This window comes from Spermophilus citellus, assembly GCF_964194105.1.
Source record: "Spermophilus citellus genome assembly, chromosome: 10".
Taxonomy (NCBI): domain Eukaryota; kingdom Metazoa; phylum Chordata; class Mammalia; order Rodentia; family Sciuridae; genus Spermophilus; species Spermophilus citellus.
The window spans coordinates 70,661,300-70,681,486 of NC_138197.1; the positions used below are offsets into that span (position 1 = coordinate 70,661,300).

The 20,187-nt window shown below is 39.8% G+C and overlaps 1 protein-coding gene across 1 annotated transcript; it reads left to right on the top strand.

Annotated features, from left to right (window-relative positions):
- The first annotated feature begins 489 nt into the window (after nt 1-489).
- On the top strand, nt 490-4,541 carry LOC308657402 (thiol S-methyltransferase TMT1A). Its single transcript, XM_081309091.1, has 2 exons — nt 490-1,009; nt 3,184-4,541. The coding sequence occupies exons 1-2, from the start codon at nt 512-514 to the stop codon at nt 3,418-3,420; spliced, it is 735 nt and encodes a 244-aa protein (XP_081165217.1). The 5' UTR covers nt 490-511; the 3' UTR covers nt 3,421-4,541.
- Nucleotides 4,542-20,187: the final 15,646 nt, after the last annotated feature.

Sequence of the window (20,187 nt, forward strand, 5' to 3'; positions counted from 1 at the left end):
AAACAAAACAGAAAAAAACAAAATCAAAACCTAAGCAAAACAAAAGAAGAGTTTTGGGGGTGGAAGGGAGGAGGGAGGGGGAATGGCAGTATTCTTTTGTTGTGCTTATACCAGGCTCCACCAACAGATTGTGTTTTCTTTTCTTTGTAAAGGACATTGGAGCACCAGTGTGGGGTGAAAGTACACTTGCAACACAATAACAGGAGTCTCCAACCCAGAGAAGGGGAAGCAGGAATATATTTGGAAGACAGGATTATAATCAATTTTCCTTCTGCAGAAAAGCTGGGAACATTCTCATTCTACTTCTGAAAAACTCAGCTATGAATCAACTTCTGTGCACATTCAGCAAAAAGGGCCTCTAGATCTTGCTTTGACTTGAGCTCCATTTTTCCAGAAAAGCCAGTTCCTCCTCTGCAGCTGATTGGCTCTGCACCATCGCCAGGAGCCCGCCTCCTGTAATTAAAGGAGTCCAGTCTCCAACTGTTGCACTGCTTTCTCTTTCTCCTGAGAGATGGCGTTCACCGTCTTTATCCTCCAGCTGGCCGTCCGCATCCTGTCGCTTCCCATGTACTTGCTTAACTTTCTCGGCTTGTGGGGCTGGATATGCAAAAAATGGTTTCCCTACTTCTTGGTAAGGTTCTCTGTGATGTACAATAAACAGATGGCAGGCAAGAAGCAGGAGCTCTTCAGCAATCTGCAAGACTTCGCGGGCCCTTCTGGGAAGCTCTCCCTGCTAGAGGTGGGGTGCGGCCCTGGGACCAACTTCAAGTTCTATCCCCCTGGATGCAGAGTGACCTGTGTTGATCCCAACCCCAACTTTGAGAAGTTCTTATTCAAGAGCATTGCAGAGAACAGACACCTGCAGTTCGAGCGCTTCTTGGTGGCTGCTGGGGAGAACATGCACCAGGTGGCTGACAGTTCTGTGGATGTGGTGGTATGCACCTTGGTTCTGTGCTCCGTGGAGAACCAGGAACAGATGCTCCGTGAGGTGTGCAGAGTGCTGAGGCCGGTGAGTGATGGGAAGGAGAGAAGGAGGAGTTGGTAGTATCCTAATCCCCAAGGGCAGCCCTATTAACTTCAGGTGGATTCTAATGTAATGAGTAAACTACTAGAGAAGACATGTTTGAATTCTTTAAATCTTATAAATTCTTCCCTTTATAGTTTTTAAGTCTAAATATGAAAAATAATTCTAAAACTGCTACAGAGAAAAAAAGTCCTATATACAAATTTCGAATATAAACACAAACTGGAAAAAAGTATTTGCCAAGAGGATAGAAAAAGGATTGATGTCCATTATGTTAAAAGACATTACTAATCAATAAAATCAGTATGTTTATTTAATTGTAGAAAGGAGAGAGAAATGAGCAATGAGCAGAAATATAAATTATAATAGCCAGTTACAGGATCAAAATGCTCAAATTAATTTAAAAAGCTTACTAAAGTGAGATATCATTTTGGGGGAGCAGAGTACCAGGGATTCAACTCAGGGTCACTCAATCACTGAGTCACATCCCCAGCACTACTTTGTATTTTACTTAGAGACAGGGACTCACTGAGTTGCATAGTGCCTCACTTTTGCTGAGGCTGGCTTTGAACTTGCGATCCTCCTGCCTCAGCCTCCCAAACTGCTGGGATTACAGGCGTGTGCCACTGTACCCAGTTTAAATATCATTTTTTTAAAAAGTATGTTTTTACTTGTAGATGCACACAATATTTTATGTATTCATTTTTATGTGGTGCTGAGGATCAAACCCAGTGCCTCACACATTAGGCAAGTTCTCTACCACTGAGCTATAGCCCCTAAGATGTCATTTTTACCTGTTATAAGTCAAAGACTTTTTAACTCAGTTTGATGTGTTGCTTTGGATTTGGGGAATTAGACCCTACTTCTTGCTGCTGGAAAATCTTCAATAGGATCATTTAATAATATGAAAACTTGAAGTATACATACTCAGTTATTCAACAGGAACTTATCCTAAGCCACAAATTTGCAAAAGCTTATCTATATGCAAGGATATCCATTATAGTAGTATTTATGATAACAGTAAGTATACACTGAAAGGAGGCTGTTTAAGCAAATTATCACAGTGTAAAAGAATACTGAGCATCTATTTAAAAAAAGAAGAGAAGTCTAAGCTAATATGAAGAAAAAATGCTGCGAACCACTATCAAATGAGAAAAAGCAATCAAAACACAGAATGTAAAGCCAAAAGCCCACTGTATCAAAGGATATATGAATGAATAAAGGCATTGTGTCCATCTATAAATAAAAAATATTTTTAAAGTTTTAAAAAATAGTGGGAATATTATGCCATATTTGTACATGTACATAATTGATCAATCTCACTGCCCTGTATCTCCTCTTATTCTCTACCCTCACTCCCCCAATCCACTTGCTCTGCTCTATTGATTCCCCTTTTATTTTGTTATTATTTTTATTTCATTTTCTCTCTAACTGGCTCAGGGTAGCCTTGAACTTGCAGTCTTCCAGTCCTGGTCACCCAAACAGCAGGGATTACATGCTCACCCAACCACTTTTCTGTATTTTCTAAACTTCCTCGTATAAACATGTTGCTGAGGCAATACTGCCAGCTTCTAAAGCCAGACTGCGTAGGATCAAAGTCTGATTCTCAAAATTACAAGCTGTGTCACTTTGGGCAAGCTACTTTTATTTATTTAGTTAGTTAGTTGTAGATGGACACAGAACTTTTGTTTTATTTATTTTATTTTTTATGTGGTGCTGAGGATCAAAATCAGTGCCAGGCAAGTGCATTACCACTAAGCTACAACCCCAGAGCCCATATGTTTTTGTGACTCATTTTCCTCAGAGGTAAAAATGGAGATGATACTACTACTTACCAAATAACATTCTTAAGTAAGTTAATGTGGCAAACATGAAGGGCAGCAACATGTGATGTGCAGTCCGTGTTTTACGTTTTGGACATCAGGCATTTCTTTTACAGCCAGAAAACACATGTTACATGCTTTAGATTGTCAGCTCTGTGAAATAATTGACAGAAGATGAAACTGTTGTCCAAAATAGTGTCTTATTAAGTTTTAATTTAGCCATAACATTTTATGAAGATGGCTACTAAGGCCATGAAATCTGAAACTTCAATCATATTATGAATTTATTTTCCCTAAACCAAAAGTTTTTAAATTATTATTTTTTTCCTTTCCCAGGGAGGGGCTTTCTTTTTCATAGAACATGTGGCAGACAAGCATTCAACCTGGAATTACTTCTGGCAACAGGTCGTGGAGCCTGCTTGGTACCTTGTGTTTGACGGATGCAACCTGACCAGAGAGAGCTGGAAGGCCCTGGAGCGTGCCAGCTTCTCTAAGCTGAAGTTGCAGCACATACAGGCCCCTCTGTCCTGGGTGTTGGTGCGCCCTCATGTCTATGGGTATGCTGTGAAATAGCATGGGGTGGCAGTAGCTGAATGACTTGAACAATTTAAGACTTCAGTTTTTCATTTAAAATACTAATTGGGAAAAGGGACACTTAATGTTATGTAAACTCAAATTCATCCTTATAAGTTTCTATTTTACCCTATTTAGCTAGTTTTGATTGTTTCCCCAAAGAATTAAACTCAACAACAACAACAACAAACTTGGAACTCTCCCTTCAAAAGAAACGGGTGGGGGTGGGGGCACGGGCTTACATAATTGAAGCCAATGATGTCCAAAGCTTACTTTCTTCAGGGATTTGGAAATTTTTTCCAGTTGTCTTCTTTAAATTGTTATCCACATATTTTCATTTCACTCCTTTTGGCAGAGCTTGATGCTAAGAAGCAGTTAAATTACTTCAAAACACAACTTCCAACAGGGAGCAGTGAAAAGACATTAGCAATTCACAAACTGAACAAAGAAATATGAGCTAACTGAAAATCCAAGTACAAATAGCACAGACATTCTGTAAAAGAAAGACGAACCTGTTTGTTCTTCTAGATATCACTGGTTTGAATCACATGTAGTTCTGTCCAGCTTTCTTTTATCCAGTGTTCTACCAAAGTTTGTTTTCCTGCATTCCAGTCCTCATTTCTTAAGATTATACTTCACACATTAGTATAAACATAAAACTAGATGAGGCAGTTTGGGTTCTGGGGCTCATTGTCTTTATAATCCAGCACATACTTTGCTGAATATATGATTACAGGCAAGGAAAGAAACTGCAAATAGGAAAACTTGAAGAATTAGTAGACTACATAAGACCCCTAAAAATCAAGCAATCCGTGAGTCTGTAAATAAGTAGGCAAGCATTTCTTTGATTATTCTGATCAAAATCTATTCCGTCCAAGATAATTTCTTTGTTCTCTGCACCTATAGGAGCCATGAAAATGATCACAAGTGCTTTGAAAACAAGTGTTAGGCTGGTTAGTCAGAGGACTTCATAGGATGTTCAGCAACAGTTTGTATGTATTTTAACAAATGTGTGTTTTCTGAAATGATTTTGCAAAAATACTGTTTTAAATACGAAATCAACCAATAAATTCACATTCTTTTTAAAAATAATAATAAAAGAGAGTTGATCTCTTTGTCAACTTGGTTTCATTTTTCTTCATGTCTCTAAGAGGTCTTCATTGTCCCAAACTAAGTACTTGAACTTCTGGAGTTTTCTTTCTACGGCTGGGGAAGTGGAAACACGGCTAGTGGATCTGAGGAATAGCAATCTTGCAAGGATCAGAGTGGGCTTTGAAAGGGTCGTGTCCAGAGAAAGATCCCATTAGTGAAATGCACTGTTCTGCCTCTTGAACAGGAAAAGGATTCCTGGTGCAAGTGAGGTGGGATGTTCTCCTAAAGCTCTGCAACCTGAATCTCCTTCCCTGCAGTCTCCCAAAAGTAGGAGCTTTCTTTATGTACCCACCTCACTATTGGTTAGGTTGGTCTAGTGACTGAGAGAGATGAAAAGACCCAGGTGTACTTGGTGATATGTTGTCCCACTGGGAGATAATACCTAAGTACTAGTCACTTTCTTATTAAATCCCTCTTGTCTAAGTAGCATGGCAAATAACATCCTCACTTTTGATTAAAAAATATTAAGGGGGTCTGGGGTTGTGGCTCAGTGGTAGAGCACTCTCTTAGCATGTGGGAGGCACCTGGTTTGATCCTCAACACCACATAAAGATAAATAGAGGTATTGTGTCCTTCTACAACTAGAATTTTGGTTTAAATTAAGGAAGAGAAATAAATGAAAAATGAAATTTCTTACATTATTCAACATTACTTGGCAAGTTTAGAAGCTCTGTTTCCCCAAACCACCAAGTCTGCTGTGACAATCATTGCTACAATGATTGTCATTTTCTAATGGCTTCCCTTCTCCAAATCAGCAACATCTCTAAAGGTCTCAGGAAGGGATTTAAAACTGTGTTTAAAAAAAAAAAGGAAAAGAAAGAAAAGGCAAAGGCAAAACACATCCAATGTCTTTCAAGTCCTGTGTTGGTTAGGATTCCATTGATTCCAAGTGTCAGAACTCATGACCCAGACAGGCTTAAGCTAAAAAGGGCTTTAGTGCCTCAAATTAGTGAAAAGAACAGGGGCGGCAAGCCCCAGGCACAGGTTTGTCAGGGCTCAAGTAATGCTATCAGAAGCCAGATAGACTTTAGGATCAAGTCTACACTCTTTTTCTGTTTGTCTATTGAGACAAAATAAAAAAGCTTGATCTTCCCTAAAAGAGTCTTCTCGGCTTTTTGTGTATCTACTTTTTACATATAGATTATTTGGGTTTTTTTAATTTTGTTTTGTTTTTATGGATAGCGAAAGCCACCCGCAGCTAGCAGACGTGGGTGTAAAAACTGTGGCTGCTCCGCTGACCACTGTCAGTCATTGTGCCTCTCTCCCAATCTGAGTCAACTGGTTGTAGCTACTGCTGACCTGGGGTGCAGCCACACAGGGTCAGTGGGACAAGCAGAAGGCAGGACCAGTATTGGAGTTGGAATCATACAATTGCAATGTCAGCATTGGTCCCAGCCACCCGAAATGGTCAAGGGAGATGGTGTCAGATCCTGGCATCTCTCCACTGCTTCTGAAATCCCATGGGCAACCACAGCAGCCATCATGATGGCCATGAGAGACTTTTGCTCTGGCTACAGCACCTCCACAAGACTCCACTTAGCAGCCTCTCTGGATGGCTCCACCCACCCTGAAGTTGCTTCAGGTGTTCCAGTCTGTGAAGAGCACCTTCCCACCTGTGACAGCCAGCACACAGCACAGGAGGGAACAGTACACCTGGCACAGACTGGCATCTCTATGCAAAAACTCTGTGGTTAGCAGGCAAGAGACTGTACACATGTTTGGGCCCATGCATATGAGCAGCACTCCCCTCACCCTCACTGCGTCAGTCTGGGCAAGGCTCCTTACCCCTTACTTCTCTCCATTCTGAGGCAGCATGTGTTCCCAATACAGCCTCTTTCAGATGGTTTTATCTTGTCTATTCATTTCTTTTTTTAAGAAAATCTGTGTGGTCACTTAATTCTTTTGCCCATTTGTGATTTATATCTCAAGTAGAGCAGGCTGAACTGGTCCATTACCAGTTGTTAACACCAAGGGCTGCTGGTCTGAGAACACCCGGCAGCCAGAGGGCTTCTGAAGAGTCCCAGAAAATGACTAAGAGCTACAGGGGACTTGCTAACTCCAGCTGCTAAGACTGGCTGAGAGAACTGCTAAGAGTCAAGAACCACTGGCACCCAGAAAAATTCAGAGCTGTTAATTCTAAGGAAGCTGCACTTTGTCTGGGCATGACTTCCATCTGAATTGAGCAAAGAACCCTTAGCCAACTGGAAACACCATTAGGAGTCAGTTCAAAGATGAGTTCCCACCTTCATCCTTCCAGAGCCAAGGCCAGGTGGGAAGAGCAAGTCCACGTTCACAAAAACTCCATCTCAAGTCCTGAAATGAGTCTAAATTGGCTCTGACTGACAATACTGTGTCATGAGTCCATTCCTGAGCCTATCCTTACAGCAAGATGGCAGGGATGGACTGTGCTGACTGGCTCATGTACAGGTCACAGAGCTTCCTCCTTGGGGCTCAGCATACCATAAGCAGGTGAACTGAGAAAATGAAAGATGTATATCTCTTAATGAAAACAGGGCATACAACCGGGACAAGAGATTGCAGTGTATGCTGGGAAGGCACATAACACATGCCCATTATAAGCTTGAGATAGAATAAAAGGGCTGACCTCCAAAACGTTACTCTATTTCTACTTTTTTTCTTCAACAGCCTAGGCTGCCTAAGGCTCTTAAGAGCCGGGTTGCCATGCCCAGCTGCATGGGCAAATAATGCAATGCCAGCTGCTTTGTTGCCACCACTGCCCTGGAGTACAGCTAGGCAGTCCCACTGGGCCTACACAACAGGGTATGTATAGGGCTGGGATGAGGATGGGGCTGCACCATGTGAAACTTGAGGTGCCAGGCTCCGCCTCTTCAGAGCCATCAGGAGGGAAAGTCAGGGCTTCCACACTCCCAACTACTTCACTGATAGCTCTTACAGAACAGCAGCCCAACTAACATCAGCTACCCTGGCTGTGCTCAGCAGGAAGGAGCTGGGGTGCCAGCTGCTGTCACTTCCATGGTTCCTATCCCAACTGGACTCCAAACTGATGCTGATGCTATTCCTGGGGTCCCACTGCAGGCAGCGGAACCTGCAACTTCAGCCCAAATGCTCTCATAGAAACTGAAAAAGCTGTCAATCAGACAGTCGATTGGATACTGCTGTCATCAGGACAGCCATGCAGCTGTCTCACTGTGTTTCTTAAAATCTTTAGCCATGGCCACTCCAGGCACCAGTAATGGCTCCAGTTCCAAGGAGCTTTACTTTAGCAGCAGCAGTTTTCAATGACCTATAGTCACCCAAGGACTCACCTTGCAACTGCTGTAGATGTCTCCACCTATCTTCTCAATTTGGTGGAGGAAGGGTATCTCCCCTGCCCATGGTGGCTAGGCCAGGTGGGCCCAGTGTGCCTACACAGGCAGGCACGACTCAGCAGCAAGTCTGCAGGAGGCTGTGCCCATGCACCTCCCCTTCCCCTCTCCTTAGCTATACAATCAGCCTTCCTCCTGCTCTCATGGGTCAATCTGTGTTAGAAATATCAGGATACTACAAGAAAGTAGATACACACTCAAAAGTTACTCGGTAAGGCAAATTTTACTTCTGTAGGAGGGTTCGCTACCAGAAAAAAATCTGGCAGGCAAGCACACTGGGTGGGAATCCAGCCCAGGTTTTTATCCCTAATGCAGCACTGCCCCTTGCCCTGAGAGGAGGAGTTTGGGGTTACAATCTACGGGACTGACTATATGGGAAGGGCTATAGTTAAGATTGTATCACCTACTACATTATGAACATTACAACTGGAAGGCTGAGGGCAAAGGGAGATATGTTGGGGGACTCAAAATGACATTTTAACCTCATGGTTTTGTAACTTAAAAATAGCTCCATCTAACTGGAGACTATGAAATTTAGGTTTTAGATTATAGCAAATCATTTTTGTTACATATTAGCAAACTACAGGTTTAACTTTGACAGAAAAGAGAATATTATTCTTTTAATCGGGGAATGTGACAGAGATATCAGACCTGATTATAAAATGAAATTATAAGAACATTATGATGAAGAGCTACACTCCAGCCCCAATACCTGGAGAACTCTGTAGGAATGTAGCTACATCACTTAATTGCTAGTATAAACTGTAGGTTACTATGCCAATTCACTGCTGTTTAAACTAATCTCCTAGGTTGAGTTCTTGGTAATATATAGCTCCCAGGGAGGTAAACTCAAGTCAAGATCTTGAGTTACTGCTGCCTGTGGTGAAGGCCACTTTGCAATAACACTCACACATGATTTACTGTCTGCATTCTACACCTGTGAATTACTTATCATAAAGTCCCTGTGCATGGTCTTTGATCACACAGGCCAAGAATTTAAACCTACCAATGTCATAATGGTTAAGAAATGATGTCATAATGTTTACAAGTTACTTACTTGTCTCTTCTGTTTTCTCATCTGAAAATGGGGATAAAACATACTTAAATGGTGAGAAGTAAAGAAGTAATGATGCACCTGGAACTTGATAAATGTTGACTTTATATTCAACCAATTTTTTTTCTGCTCCTGTGTGTGTGTGTGTGTGTGTGTGTGTGTGTGTGTGTGTGTGTGTGTGTTTGGTCCTAGAATCGAATCCACAGCCCCATGCATGTTATGCAAGCACTACCAGTGAGCTACACTCCAGCCCTACACTTTCAACTTAACTGAGTTTATTGAGTGCCTACTTTTGCTCTGCTCTTGGCACTTGGAAGAGAGCTCTGAATAAGTAGACACAGTGCCTGCACTCAAGATAAATACTCTCTCCGAGGAAAAAACTCAAAGTGCCAGGAGAATGTCGTCCCACCTACCCAGGGGGAGGTAGGAGATCAGAGGTGTCCATGTAGAAGTGATTTCTGAGACAAATTCCAAAGAATGATTAAAGAGTATTTCAGCCAAATGGAACAGCTTGTACCCTCGCTGAATAAAAGGAGGAAATGGTATGTTCAAGAAACTGAAAGCAAACAAACTGGGCTAGGCACAGAGCCCGAAGGGCAGTTGTGAGATGGCTACTACTTCCATCAGCTTCTTCCTAAATCTTGCTGAGATGAGCACAATACTTATTTTAGTGAATAACACCCCCCACCACAGAAAATATTAAAATTTCTGTATTTTAAAATATTTTATTCTTTTCTTAGTATTCAAGATCATTCCTCTGAATTCCTACATACTTCATACTTGACTAGAAAGAGAGACAAACATTGCATAATAGTTCCTTTTGCACTCTTAACCCTAACTTAAGCCTTTCCCCTTGGTGCTGCTATGAAAAACACAGAACTTAACTGAAAGTTAATTTGTTTGTTAAGGCAATCAATATTCCAGTGCTGTCAACTGTAGCAGATTAATGTCAACCAAAAAAGAAAAAACTAAGTCAATATCATTTAATCTCAATATTTAAAATCAAAAGTGTTCAGGTTACATTTTAAAAATCACAAGGATTCCAGTTTGGACTATGAAACCACTGATTAGTCCCAGTGTCAGAGAACAGAGGCAGAGATCACGTTGACCGAGTGTGAAGGAAATAACACAGACTGGCCGGTCTTCCTAATTCCTAATTCAGTTTTTGAAAGTGACAACATGATCATCAAGCAAGGTATTATTTTGTTTCTAAAGGAAACTGTGAGTCTGCAGAGAACTGCCCTGGAACATGCATATGAACTAGGAAAATTATCAATCAAAATTTACCATTCTTTTTAAAAAATATTTTTAGTAGTATATGGACACAATACTTTATTTTGTTTATTTAATTTTTTTTATGTGGTGCTCAAAAGTAAAAATCACAACAGTCTTTCCTCAGGCTGTACACTTCTCAGTCTTTAAAATGTTTCTGATACTGATGTTAATCTCCTTGGAATGATCCTTGCATTCCATGACTCTTAATAGCTAGTAATAAAAATTTGCATTTTTATGTGTCTTCTTCAAGCCATACACTAAGGCAGGTATAATTATCTGCATCTGATAAAACAGATCTGTGATGGTCACATTACCTGTCCAAGGTCACACAGTTAGTGGTCACACCAGTGTTGTCATGTAATTTGCATGACTTGGAGACGCAGACCTCACCACTATGCAGCACAGCTTCTCAAGACTACCTGTATTTCTGTCCCCTACTTCCTACACCATTTCACTGTGAAGGGTCCCTGTGACTCATCTGCTCTCTACTTCTCTACTGCAAGGTTGTGAACCACCGCCTATGTGAGGAAGATTCCTAGGCCTCCTACTTTTGCCACTCCTTTGATAATTAGAAGTGAACATGTAGAAAACAATTCAGGGCTGCGAATGTAGCTCAGTGGTAGAACACTTACCTAGCACATGCTGTGTTCAATCCCCAGCAAAGAAAGCAAACCAATGGGGCTGGGATTGTGGCTCAGCAGTAGAGTGCTCGCCTTGCACCTGCGAGACCCTGGGTTCGGTCCTCAGCACCACGTAAAAATATATGAATAAAATAAAGGTATTGTGTCTAACCACAACTAAAAAATAATTATTTAAAAAAAGAAAACCAATAAAACCAAAACTGTGTGACTTTCCAACTCCCTCACTATCCAGGATTATTTCTCTATTCTTTAAGGACCACATAAAATGATGCCCCTTCTACAGGGCATGCTCTGGTCTTGTCAAAAAGCTTCTTCTCTGGGAAATCTTTTAGCACCCACTAATACCTAGTGGTGTGATTTCTCATCACCAATCCCTTCTTCCTTCCTTCTGTGTGACAAACGGTGCTTCTTACACAGCAGGTGTTCAAAAGGTGTTTATTGACCAATTCATCAAATTCTGCTTCTTCCAAATACCTCTCAGTCATCCCCTTAATTCAAGAGCTAATGCCTGGATGACCATATGGATGGGTTGCCTAGAGAGGGCTGGAATGACAAACCATTCATCTAGGAACTTGCCAGTTATTGCCTGATTATATAAACGATATGAAAGGAAAGTGGCTCTAAGGTGAGGGGAAGATACTAAAGCTGATATTTAACAGGGTAGCTCCTTTAGAGTTGTCCTCTATTTACTCCTCCCCATTACCTTCTGCTATACCCTAATCCTTTTGCAAGGTTTCAACTTCTTAGGATGTTTTTGTTTGGGTACTGGGCATTGAATCCAAGGCCTCGCCCATGCTAGTAAAGTGCTCTAACTCTGAGCTACATCCCTAACTAATTGCTAAATAATAATTTAGGGAATCTAGAATATCTGAAGACCTTTGTAATACCTCTCCCTGACCTTTAGTTCTATAAATTACTGTGAGGTTTAATTTGAAATAAAAAAAGTAATTTGGGTTGGGATTGTGAGCACTGGGTTCGATTTTTAGCACCAAATCAATAAATAAAAATAAAGATCCATTGACAACAAAAAGATAATTTTTTTTAAAAAAAGTAATTCAAGGGCTGGAGCTGGAGCTCAGTGGTACAGCACTTGCCTAGCATGTTGGAGGCACTGGGTTTGATCCTCAACACCACATAAAAATAAATAAAAAAAGGTATCATGTCCATCTATAACTAAAAATACCTTTTTTTGTGTGTGTGTGGTGCTGGGGATTGAACTCATGGTCTTGTGTATGTGAGGCAAGCGCTCTACCAACTAAGCTATATCCCCAGCCCTAAAAATATCTTTTTTTAAAAAAGTAATTTGGGCCTGGGGTTGTAGCTCAGTGGTAGAGCACTTGTCTAGTATGTGTGAGGCACTGGGTTCAATTCTCACCACAGCATATAAATAAATAAATAAAAATAAGGTCCCCATCTATAATCCCAGCAGCTCAGAAGGCTGAGACAGGAGGATCTCAAGTTCAAAGACAGACTTAGCAACTGCAAGGCACTAAGCAACTCAGTGAGACGTTGTCTCTAAATAAAGAACAAAATAGGGCTGGGGATATGATTCAGGGTTGAATGCCTTGAGTTCAATCCCCAGTACCGTCCTTCCCACGAGGAAAAAAAAAGTAATTTAAGAAAATACAGTAACTAGCTACAGGAGGTCAAAGACTATTGCAGTGCTCCAGGGAGAGGAAAAAAAAAAAAAAAAGGAGACCCACACCTGGATAATGAAGCCTCTCTGCCCTGCTTTTTTCCCTCCCTATAAAAGTTCTTTGCACCCCTGAACCCCATAAGATGGAGCTTTAAGGTTGAGTCTCTTCACCCTCTCATGATTGCTGAACTCTGAATAGATTCCTTCCTTCCTTCCTTCCTTCCTTCCTTCCTTCCTTCCTTCCTTTCTTGGACACAAAACCTTTATTTTATTTATTTATTTTTATGTGGTGCTGAGGATGGCACCCACTGCCTCACACATGCTAGGCGAGCATTCTACCTCTGAGCCACAAGCCCTGCCCAATTTCTTTCTTTCTTTAAGTTCTTTTATTTGTTCTTTTTAGATATATATGGCAGAGTATATTTTGACATATTTATACAAACATGGAGTATATCTGAATAGAGTGATTTCTTACAACCAAGTTTCATCTCTTGAATATTGGCCTTTGAGCAGCCCAATCCTTAATTCCAGAAACAGATATAATAGAAGAAAACACTCCTTTTGCACCTGACAACCTTCTTTGCCCCTCTTCACCTATTTCACACCACTAACATAGCAAGGCAAAACCAGAAGCTCAGCAAACAATGTTCTTGGAGTATAATCCAGAAGCTTCCTAGACAGGCACCAATATCTGATCCAAACCAGAGTCCCTCATTCCTGGAATGCTCTGATTGGTCTCCATGTTGTCATGCTTTTACCACTACTGGCTTCCTACACATAATTTTCAGAACAAGGAAAACATTTCTTAATTATCAGTTTAATTTAGCTATTACCACAACTCAAAATTATGAATATATCTACTCATCATAAAACTAAATTTAAGCCTTTCTCATATCTGTAAGTTAGAGCTGTCTGTCAAATGACTTCTCAACACTTTTCTGCTTCATGGTCCAGTGGAAAAGTATGGGGTTTAGAGTCAGAGCTGCATCATACTAATATTTTATTAAATGAGTAAAAGAAGATTTCACCACTTTTATCTCCTAGGATTCGTTAAATTAGTAAAAGAGGATGTCACCACCTTTATCTCTTAGGATTGTTGTGAGGATAGAAATGAATAAATGCAAAAGGTGCTTTGTATACCATAAACTGTTAGTGATAAGCACTGAGGCTGCTCCAGTCTCCCTCAGCACAGCCTGAGCCTCCTTAAATATCTGTGAGAAGTGGAGAATGAAATCTATTTTTCTAGCAGAAAAGACATTTTAATTCTACAAATTCCAGAAATCTCAATTATTATGTATTATAATGTTTTCTGAATATTCAGAGATGTTTGTTTATGGAGCATTTTATTTTTAATTTTTAAAAATTTTTAATTAAAATACAGTAATTGTACATATTTAGGCAGTACAGTGAGACATTCCAATACATGTATATAATATGTAATGTTGGTATGTTTTTTTTAAAAAAATCTCCCATAAAATATAATCTAGCAAAGCCTTTGTTTTTGTACTTAACAAAAGGCTGGGCACTCTCATGAGATGAGCTTGCTTCATTAGCTACAAGTAACTTCTAAGTGGTGAAATCTTCTTTTACTCATTTAATAAAATATTAGTATGATGCAGCTCTGACTCTAAACCCCATACTTTTCCACTGGACCATGAAGCAGAAAAGTGTTGAGGAGACATTTGACAGACAGCCCTAACTTACAGATATGAGAACGGCTTAAATTTAATTTTATGATGAGTAGATATATTCATAATTTTGAGTTGTGGTAATAGCTAAATTAAACTGATAATTAAGAAATGTTTTCCTTGTTCTGAAAATTATATGTAGGAAGCCAAGGGTGCTCACAGATGTAGACATGGTTTTCTAAATCCCCCTAATCTTCATTTTCATTTTACTTGTCAAACTAAGTAATGAGTCTTAGGCTGTAAAAGCAGTAGCACCCAGTTCAAATCTGATCTCACGTCTTAGGTTATGGGAAGATATTATCAACTCCAATCCCAGAGGGGGAGCTTTCAATTTTATTGTTCATTACAGTTTAGAAATAAAGAAATCTAACATCATGCTAATTGAAATAAGCCAGACTCAGAAAGTCAAGGATCCAGTATTTTATCTCATATGCGGAAGCTATAGAGAGAGGGAAGAAAAAGGTATTAAAATAAAATTGGGGGAATCTCATGAAAACCTAAGGAAGACCAACAGAGTAGAGGAAGAAGATCTAAAGAGAGGGAGGAAGGGAAGACATAGGGAAGTATGGAAATGAAATTTACTAAATTATGCTAAGTCCATATTACAAGTATAATATGTATGAAAACATATATATGAAAAACACTAATTAAAATAACAATAACAATAATAGAGAGATCAGCAGAATAGCACAAGTGGATCAGGGAAGGAAGAAGAGGGAAAGGGAAAGTACTGGGGAATGGGATTTATTAAATTATGTGGTATACATGCATGAATATGGCATAAGGAATCACACTACTATGTATAATTATAATGCATCAATAAAAAAAGAAATAAGGAAATCTAAAAGTTCTTATTAGAAAGCAAAGGTTGCAGTATTTAAAACGTATATTTATATGTTTATAAATATAAATGATGCTCTATGTCAAGTTTCTTGCCAATAGTACAAATCCACTGCCCAATTTTTTTTAAATGAGAGGAAACACTGAATAAAGTGAATTACTAATAATCTGTTAAACTATTAACATACACTTTTGCTATGGTGCTTTCATTTCCTTCCCTTCACATTCTGAGCAGTACTTAGAGGCTTCTAAGTACTCAAGTGAAATTTTACAGAGAAACATTTGCCACAAGTTCACATAGCACTTGGATGACAGGTATGCTGGAAAATGAGAATTAGGTAAAAACTGTGTCAACTAGAACTGATTCTTAACTTTCATGGGGAGTGGGGGTCAGAGACAACCTTGAGAATCTGATGAAAGAGAGAGGTGCCCTTTCTAAAAAACGTTTCTACAAACAAATACCATTTCAGGAGGAAAACAGATATGCCAAACACTTATCTAAGTGTCTTGTTGTGAACTCCAAAGTGCCACATGTGAATTTGAAACTCAAAGTCCCCATACCTAAAGGCAGCCTCTTACTCTTTTACCTCTCCCACTGAACCTGTTCCTCAATTTAGAGATGTTCAGTGCTACATGCCTTAGTCTGTCTTGGGGTATCAACTTGCACTGATCCCCTTCTCTCCCTAGGCTGAAGAACAGAGTAAACCGACTACTCATTACTCTCTTATTTGTGTCCTCTTGTCCTATAACTATACAAATCTGACCTTGGGGACTCTTTACGGCAATCTTCTGCTTCCTTCCTTCCTTCCTTTCTTTTTCCAACACTGAGGATTGAACCCAGACAAGTACTCTACCACTGAGTTACACCCCCAGCATCAATCCACTTTTTATTCTGTATTTTTTCTTAGCTTAGCAAATGCGAAAGCCGTTTTTATCACCATTAAGTTGGAAACCAGACCATTCTATTTCTCTTACTCTCACCTCCTACAATCAGCCAGATACAGTCTATTCCTCTCTCTCTTCCTCTACTGCTTCTGGACCCACTGCTCCTTACCTGGATTCATTGGCCTCCAGCCTGAACCCTTCAAATCTAGGTTCTATGCTGCTAACGGAACCTACATTAAAAAAACATCTGCCTAAAATCCTTTTAAGGCTTCTGATAGCTTTCAGATTAAAAGTTAAAAGTTAAAGATTAAAAGTTCAAATTCTTAAGTTTAAAATACAAAGCTAAGCACTGGGTGTATACCTCATGGTAGCGGTCCTGCTTAGCATTCATAAGACCCTATATTCGATCCCTGGCACCACCAAAATAAATAAATAAATAAAATATAAACTAGGGGGTGTAGCTCAGTGATAGACTATGCACTTAGCACATTCAAGGCCCTGGGTTCAATCCCCAGCACCAAAATTAAAATTTTAAAAATAATAAGATGCAAGGCTCTAGTGATCTGGTCCCACTGGCTCCAAAGCTCTATCCTCTAAAAGCCATTCCATAGTGACACCCATCTCTGATTCCATACATTGTACCACTTGTATATTTGCCTCTGTGCCATTCTACAACATCTATGCCCTGTGTCTGGAATACCTGTATTCTCTCTTCATCTACAATTTACTCATTTTCTAAAACAGCCCATGTTAATCTCCAAAAAACCTTTCTGAATTCTCAGTGTGACTCTTGGGGGCTTTATTTATGCTCCTACAGGCTTCTACCTCTAACCCCTCACCTTTCCAACATGATCTAGTTGTAGGGTGACTCATCTCTCTCCCCTACTTCACTCTAAGCTTCTTCATGGCAAGGTACTACAATTGTTAGCAGGAATGCCAACCCTGACAACCCTTGTGGGAAAATCTGGCAGCATCTAATGAAACTATACGTACATTTACTGAAGATGTGCCTCAAACTAGATGAAAATATATATGAAATATATACGCACAAGAGTATTCGTTTCAGCATTGTTGACTATGTTTTTAACTTAGATGTTCAGATACATAATAGTGCTTAAATAAAAGATGATACACCATTTAATGTAGGCCTATACAGTTAAAAACAGGATGAGAAAGATCTCTATTAAGTGATTTACAGGCTCTATTAGGTTTTTTTTAAGGCTATGTTAAAATAAGCTGGAAACTAATAGTTTCAGTATACTCACAGAGTTGAAAAACCATCATCACCATCTTTTTTTTTTTTTTTTTTTTGGTGCCAGGGATTGAACTCAAGGGCACTGGACCACTAAGCCATATGCCCAGCCCTGTATTGTATTTTTATTTAGAGACAGGGTCTCACCAAGTTGCTTAGCACTTCACTTTTGCTGAGGCTGGCATTGAACTCTCAATCATCCTGCCTGAGCCTCCCGAGCTGCTAGGATTACAGTGTATGCCACTGCGCCGGGCACAATGTATTTTAAAACATTTTTCATCACTCCTTAAAATGACCAGTACTCATTAGCAGTCGTTCCCTATCTCCCTGTCTCCCAGCCCTAGGCAAAGATTAAGCTTTATGTCTCTAGACATCTCATGTTCAGGACATTTCATATAAATGGAATCATACAACATAAGGACTTTGTGATGGGCTTCTTTCACTTAACATAATGTTTTCAATGCCACATTTTGGTAATCCATTCACCAATGGATGGATATTTGGATTGTTTCAATTTATTGGCTATGGTGAATAATGCTACTATAAACACTTGTGTAGATCTGTTTTCTTTCCAAGTAATGTTTGAACACAGAATTTTGATTTTATACTCTCTGACAAAAAGATATCTAAATAGTATATAACTCCTTTTGATAGGATTCTTCACATTCCTGTGGGTCAGAAATTCTGAAACTACTTTTTGTGTACGCTGGATTAAGCAAATAAACAAACATATGGAGAATAGGAACCAGGTTACTTGCATTCAGAAAAGGGAATCACACTATGAAAAGGAGGAAGTCTAGAATAGATGCTATGGAACTGGATTGAAATCAGAAATATCACTCTGAAATCATGGTTTTAATACAGGTATGTAGAGAAACAGATGTAAACATAAATATAAATCCTGTCTGCTGGTAGGCTTAAAAGCAATAGTACTCTAATAACAATGAATACTTTAGTGCCCAGGACTTGGTTTATAAATACCATTCTCAATTAAAATGAATCAGTACTCCTTGAAAAATGGCTGGCTTCAAGGAAGGAGCAGGAAAAAGTAGAAGTTCAGTTTGGAACTGAAAGGGGACATGTCATGTCCCCAGGAGCCAGCTTCAAAGGACTCCCACAGACCAAATCTGAAAAAATTAGACCACCAAACTAAGTAATTGAAATAATGGATTATAAACCATTAATAAAATAGGAATCCAAGAATCTAAACTGATATAAGAATGATGAATATAGAAAAATCACCATTTGGCTGACAAAATTAACCGATTCAGGCAATGATTATGAATGGATATAAAATTAATCGGTTACAGTCATAAGTAACAGCATATTTGTATAACATTAAATTATCTATTCATAATATTTGTTAATTACAAAGGGAAAAAATTACTAACTTTGCTACTGAGAAGTTGGGAGCCACCACCTTAATCCACATGATTAAAGCAGTAGTGTGCCAGAGCTGACTCAAACCATGTCAGGAAAGGAACCTTTCTCAACTTCATCTTCAGTGATGACAGACACAAACTTGAAATGGGCCAGGGCAGGAGTATATACACCATGGGAACTGGCAAATGCTACAAATCAGGGCTTTTCCTCTTTCCTTGAAGAGGCTGCCAGTTCTTTAACTTTGAAACCACAACCCTGAATCAAAGACTACCAACAAGTAGTTGAATTTTTGTGTCTCCTAATATTATATACCAAGGACAAAATATCACTATTGTGGTATTCTACCAAAATATATAATCGAATAAGAAAACACCAAGAAAAACCCTAAATTGACCTATTCTACAAAATAACTAGCCTATGCTGGCAAAATATCAAGATCATAAAGACAAAGACCATTAAGGCAATATTTCAGATTAAGAGACTAAAAGGATGTTACTATGCCGGTCATGGCATAGTAATCTCAGGCGCATGCCTGTAATCCCAGTGGCTCGGGAGGCTGAGGCAGGAAGAATCCCAGTTCAAAATCGGCTTCAGTAACCTAGCAAGGCCCTAAGCAACTCAGCGAGAAACTGTCTCTTAACAAAATATAAACAGGGTTGGGGATGTGACTTAATGGTTAAGTACCCCTGGGTTCAATCCCTGATAAAAACAAACAAACCAAAGATGTTACTACTAAATGCAATATGTGATCCCAGTTGGGATTGTAGACAAGAAACACACATACACATTGCTGTTAACAATATTATTAGGACAACTAAGTGTGAATAAAATCATTTGATTGAATAACAGTATTATATTGATGTTAATTTCCTAATTTAGATCACTGTACTACAATTATCTAAGAGTGCCTCAAATGCATACAAAAACACATATTGGCTTATATTGGTAGGCACATCAGTCCACAACTTACTCAGGTGGAAGGAAGGAAGAAAGAAATGAAAAATGTTAATAAAACACAATTTGGATGCTTGACAGTTCTTGTAAGTAGCGGGAAGCATTCCCGCGGACGCCCCTAGACGGCATCCCCCTCCCCCAGGTCTCGCGCAGGCGCGGGAGAGGGCTCTCCCAGAGCGAGCCACCTCGCGCCCATCTGCCCGCCCTGCCCTTGGATTGGCCAAGGATGCAGTGATGTCACATCCTTTTTCATAGTGGGTGCGTGGGGCTCCAGGATCGGCAGGACCTGCGGGTGGGAAGATCCCGCTGCCTATTTACTTCCAGGGGCAAAAGGGGAGTCTCTGAATTTCCTCATCAATTAGGATTATTGACCTGGTCTTCTGCTTACCGCTTGTTATCTCAAGACATTTCTCCTTCTAGTAACAACAGGAGATCGTTGTAGTTGCTGTGAATTATTTACCCTCTTCCAGTATACTATTGTACTCTTCTGCCTTTGTTTACTTGTACCCCTGGCTGCAGCTCAGGATCCCGACTGGGTGCAGATTCCTGAAGGACAGTGACAATCTTGACCTCATGTAGTTATTTTTGCCCCTGCCCCCACCAAGATAGTGATCTGGCACCTTGGGTCCCTTCTATTTTTGAGCCCAGACAGCAGATATT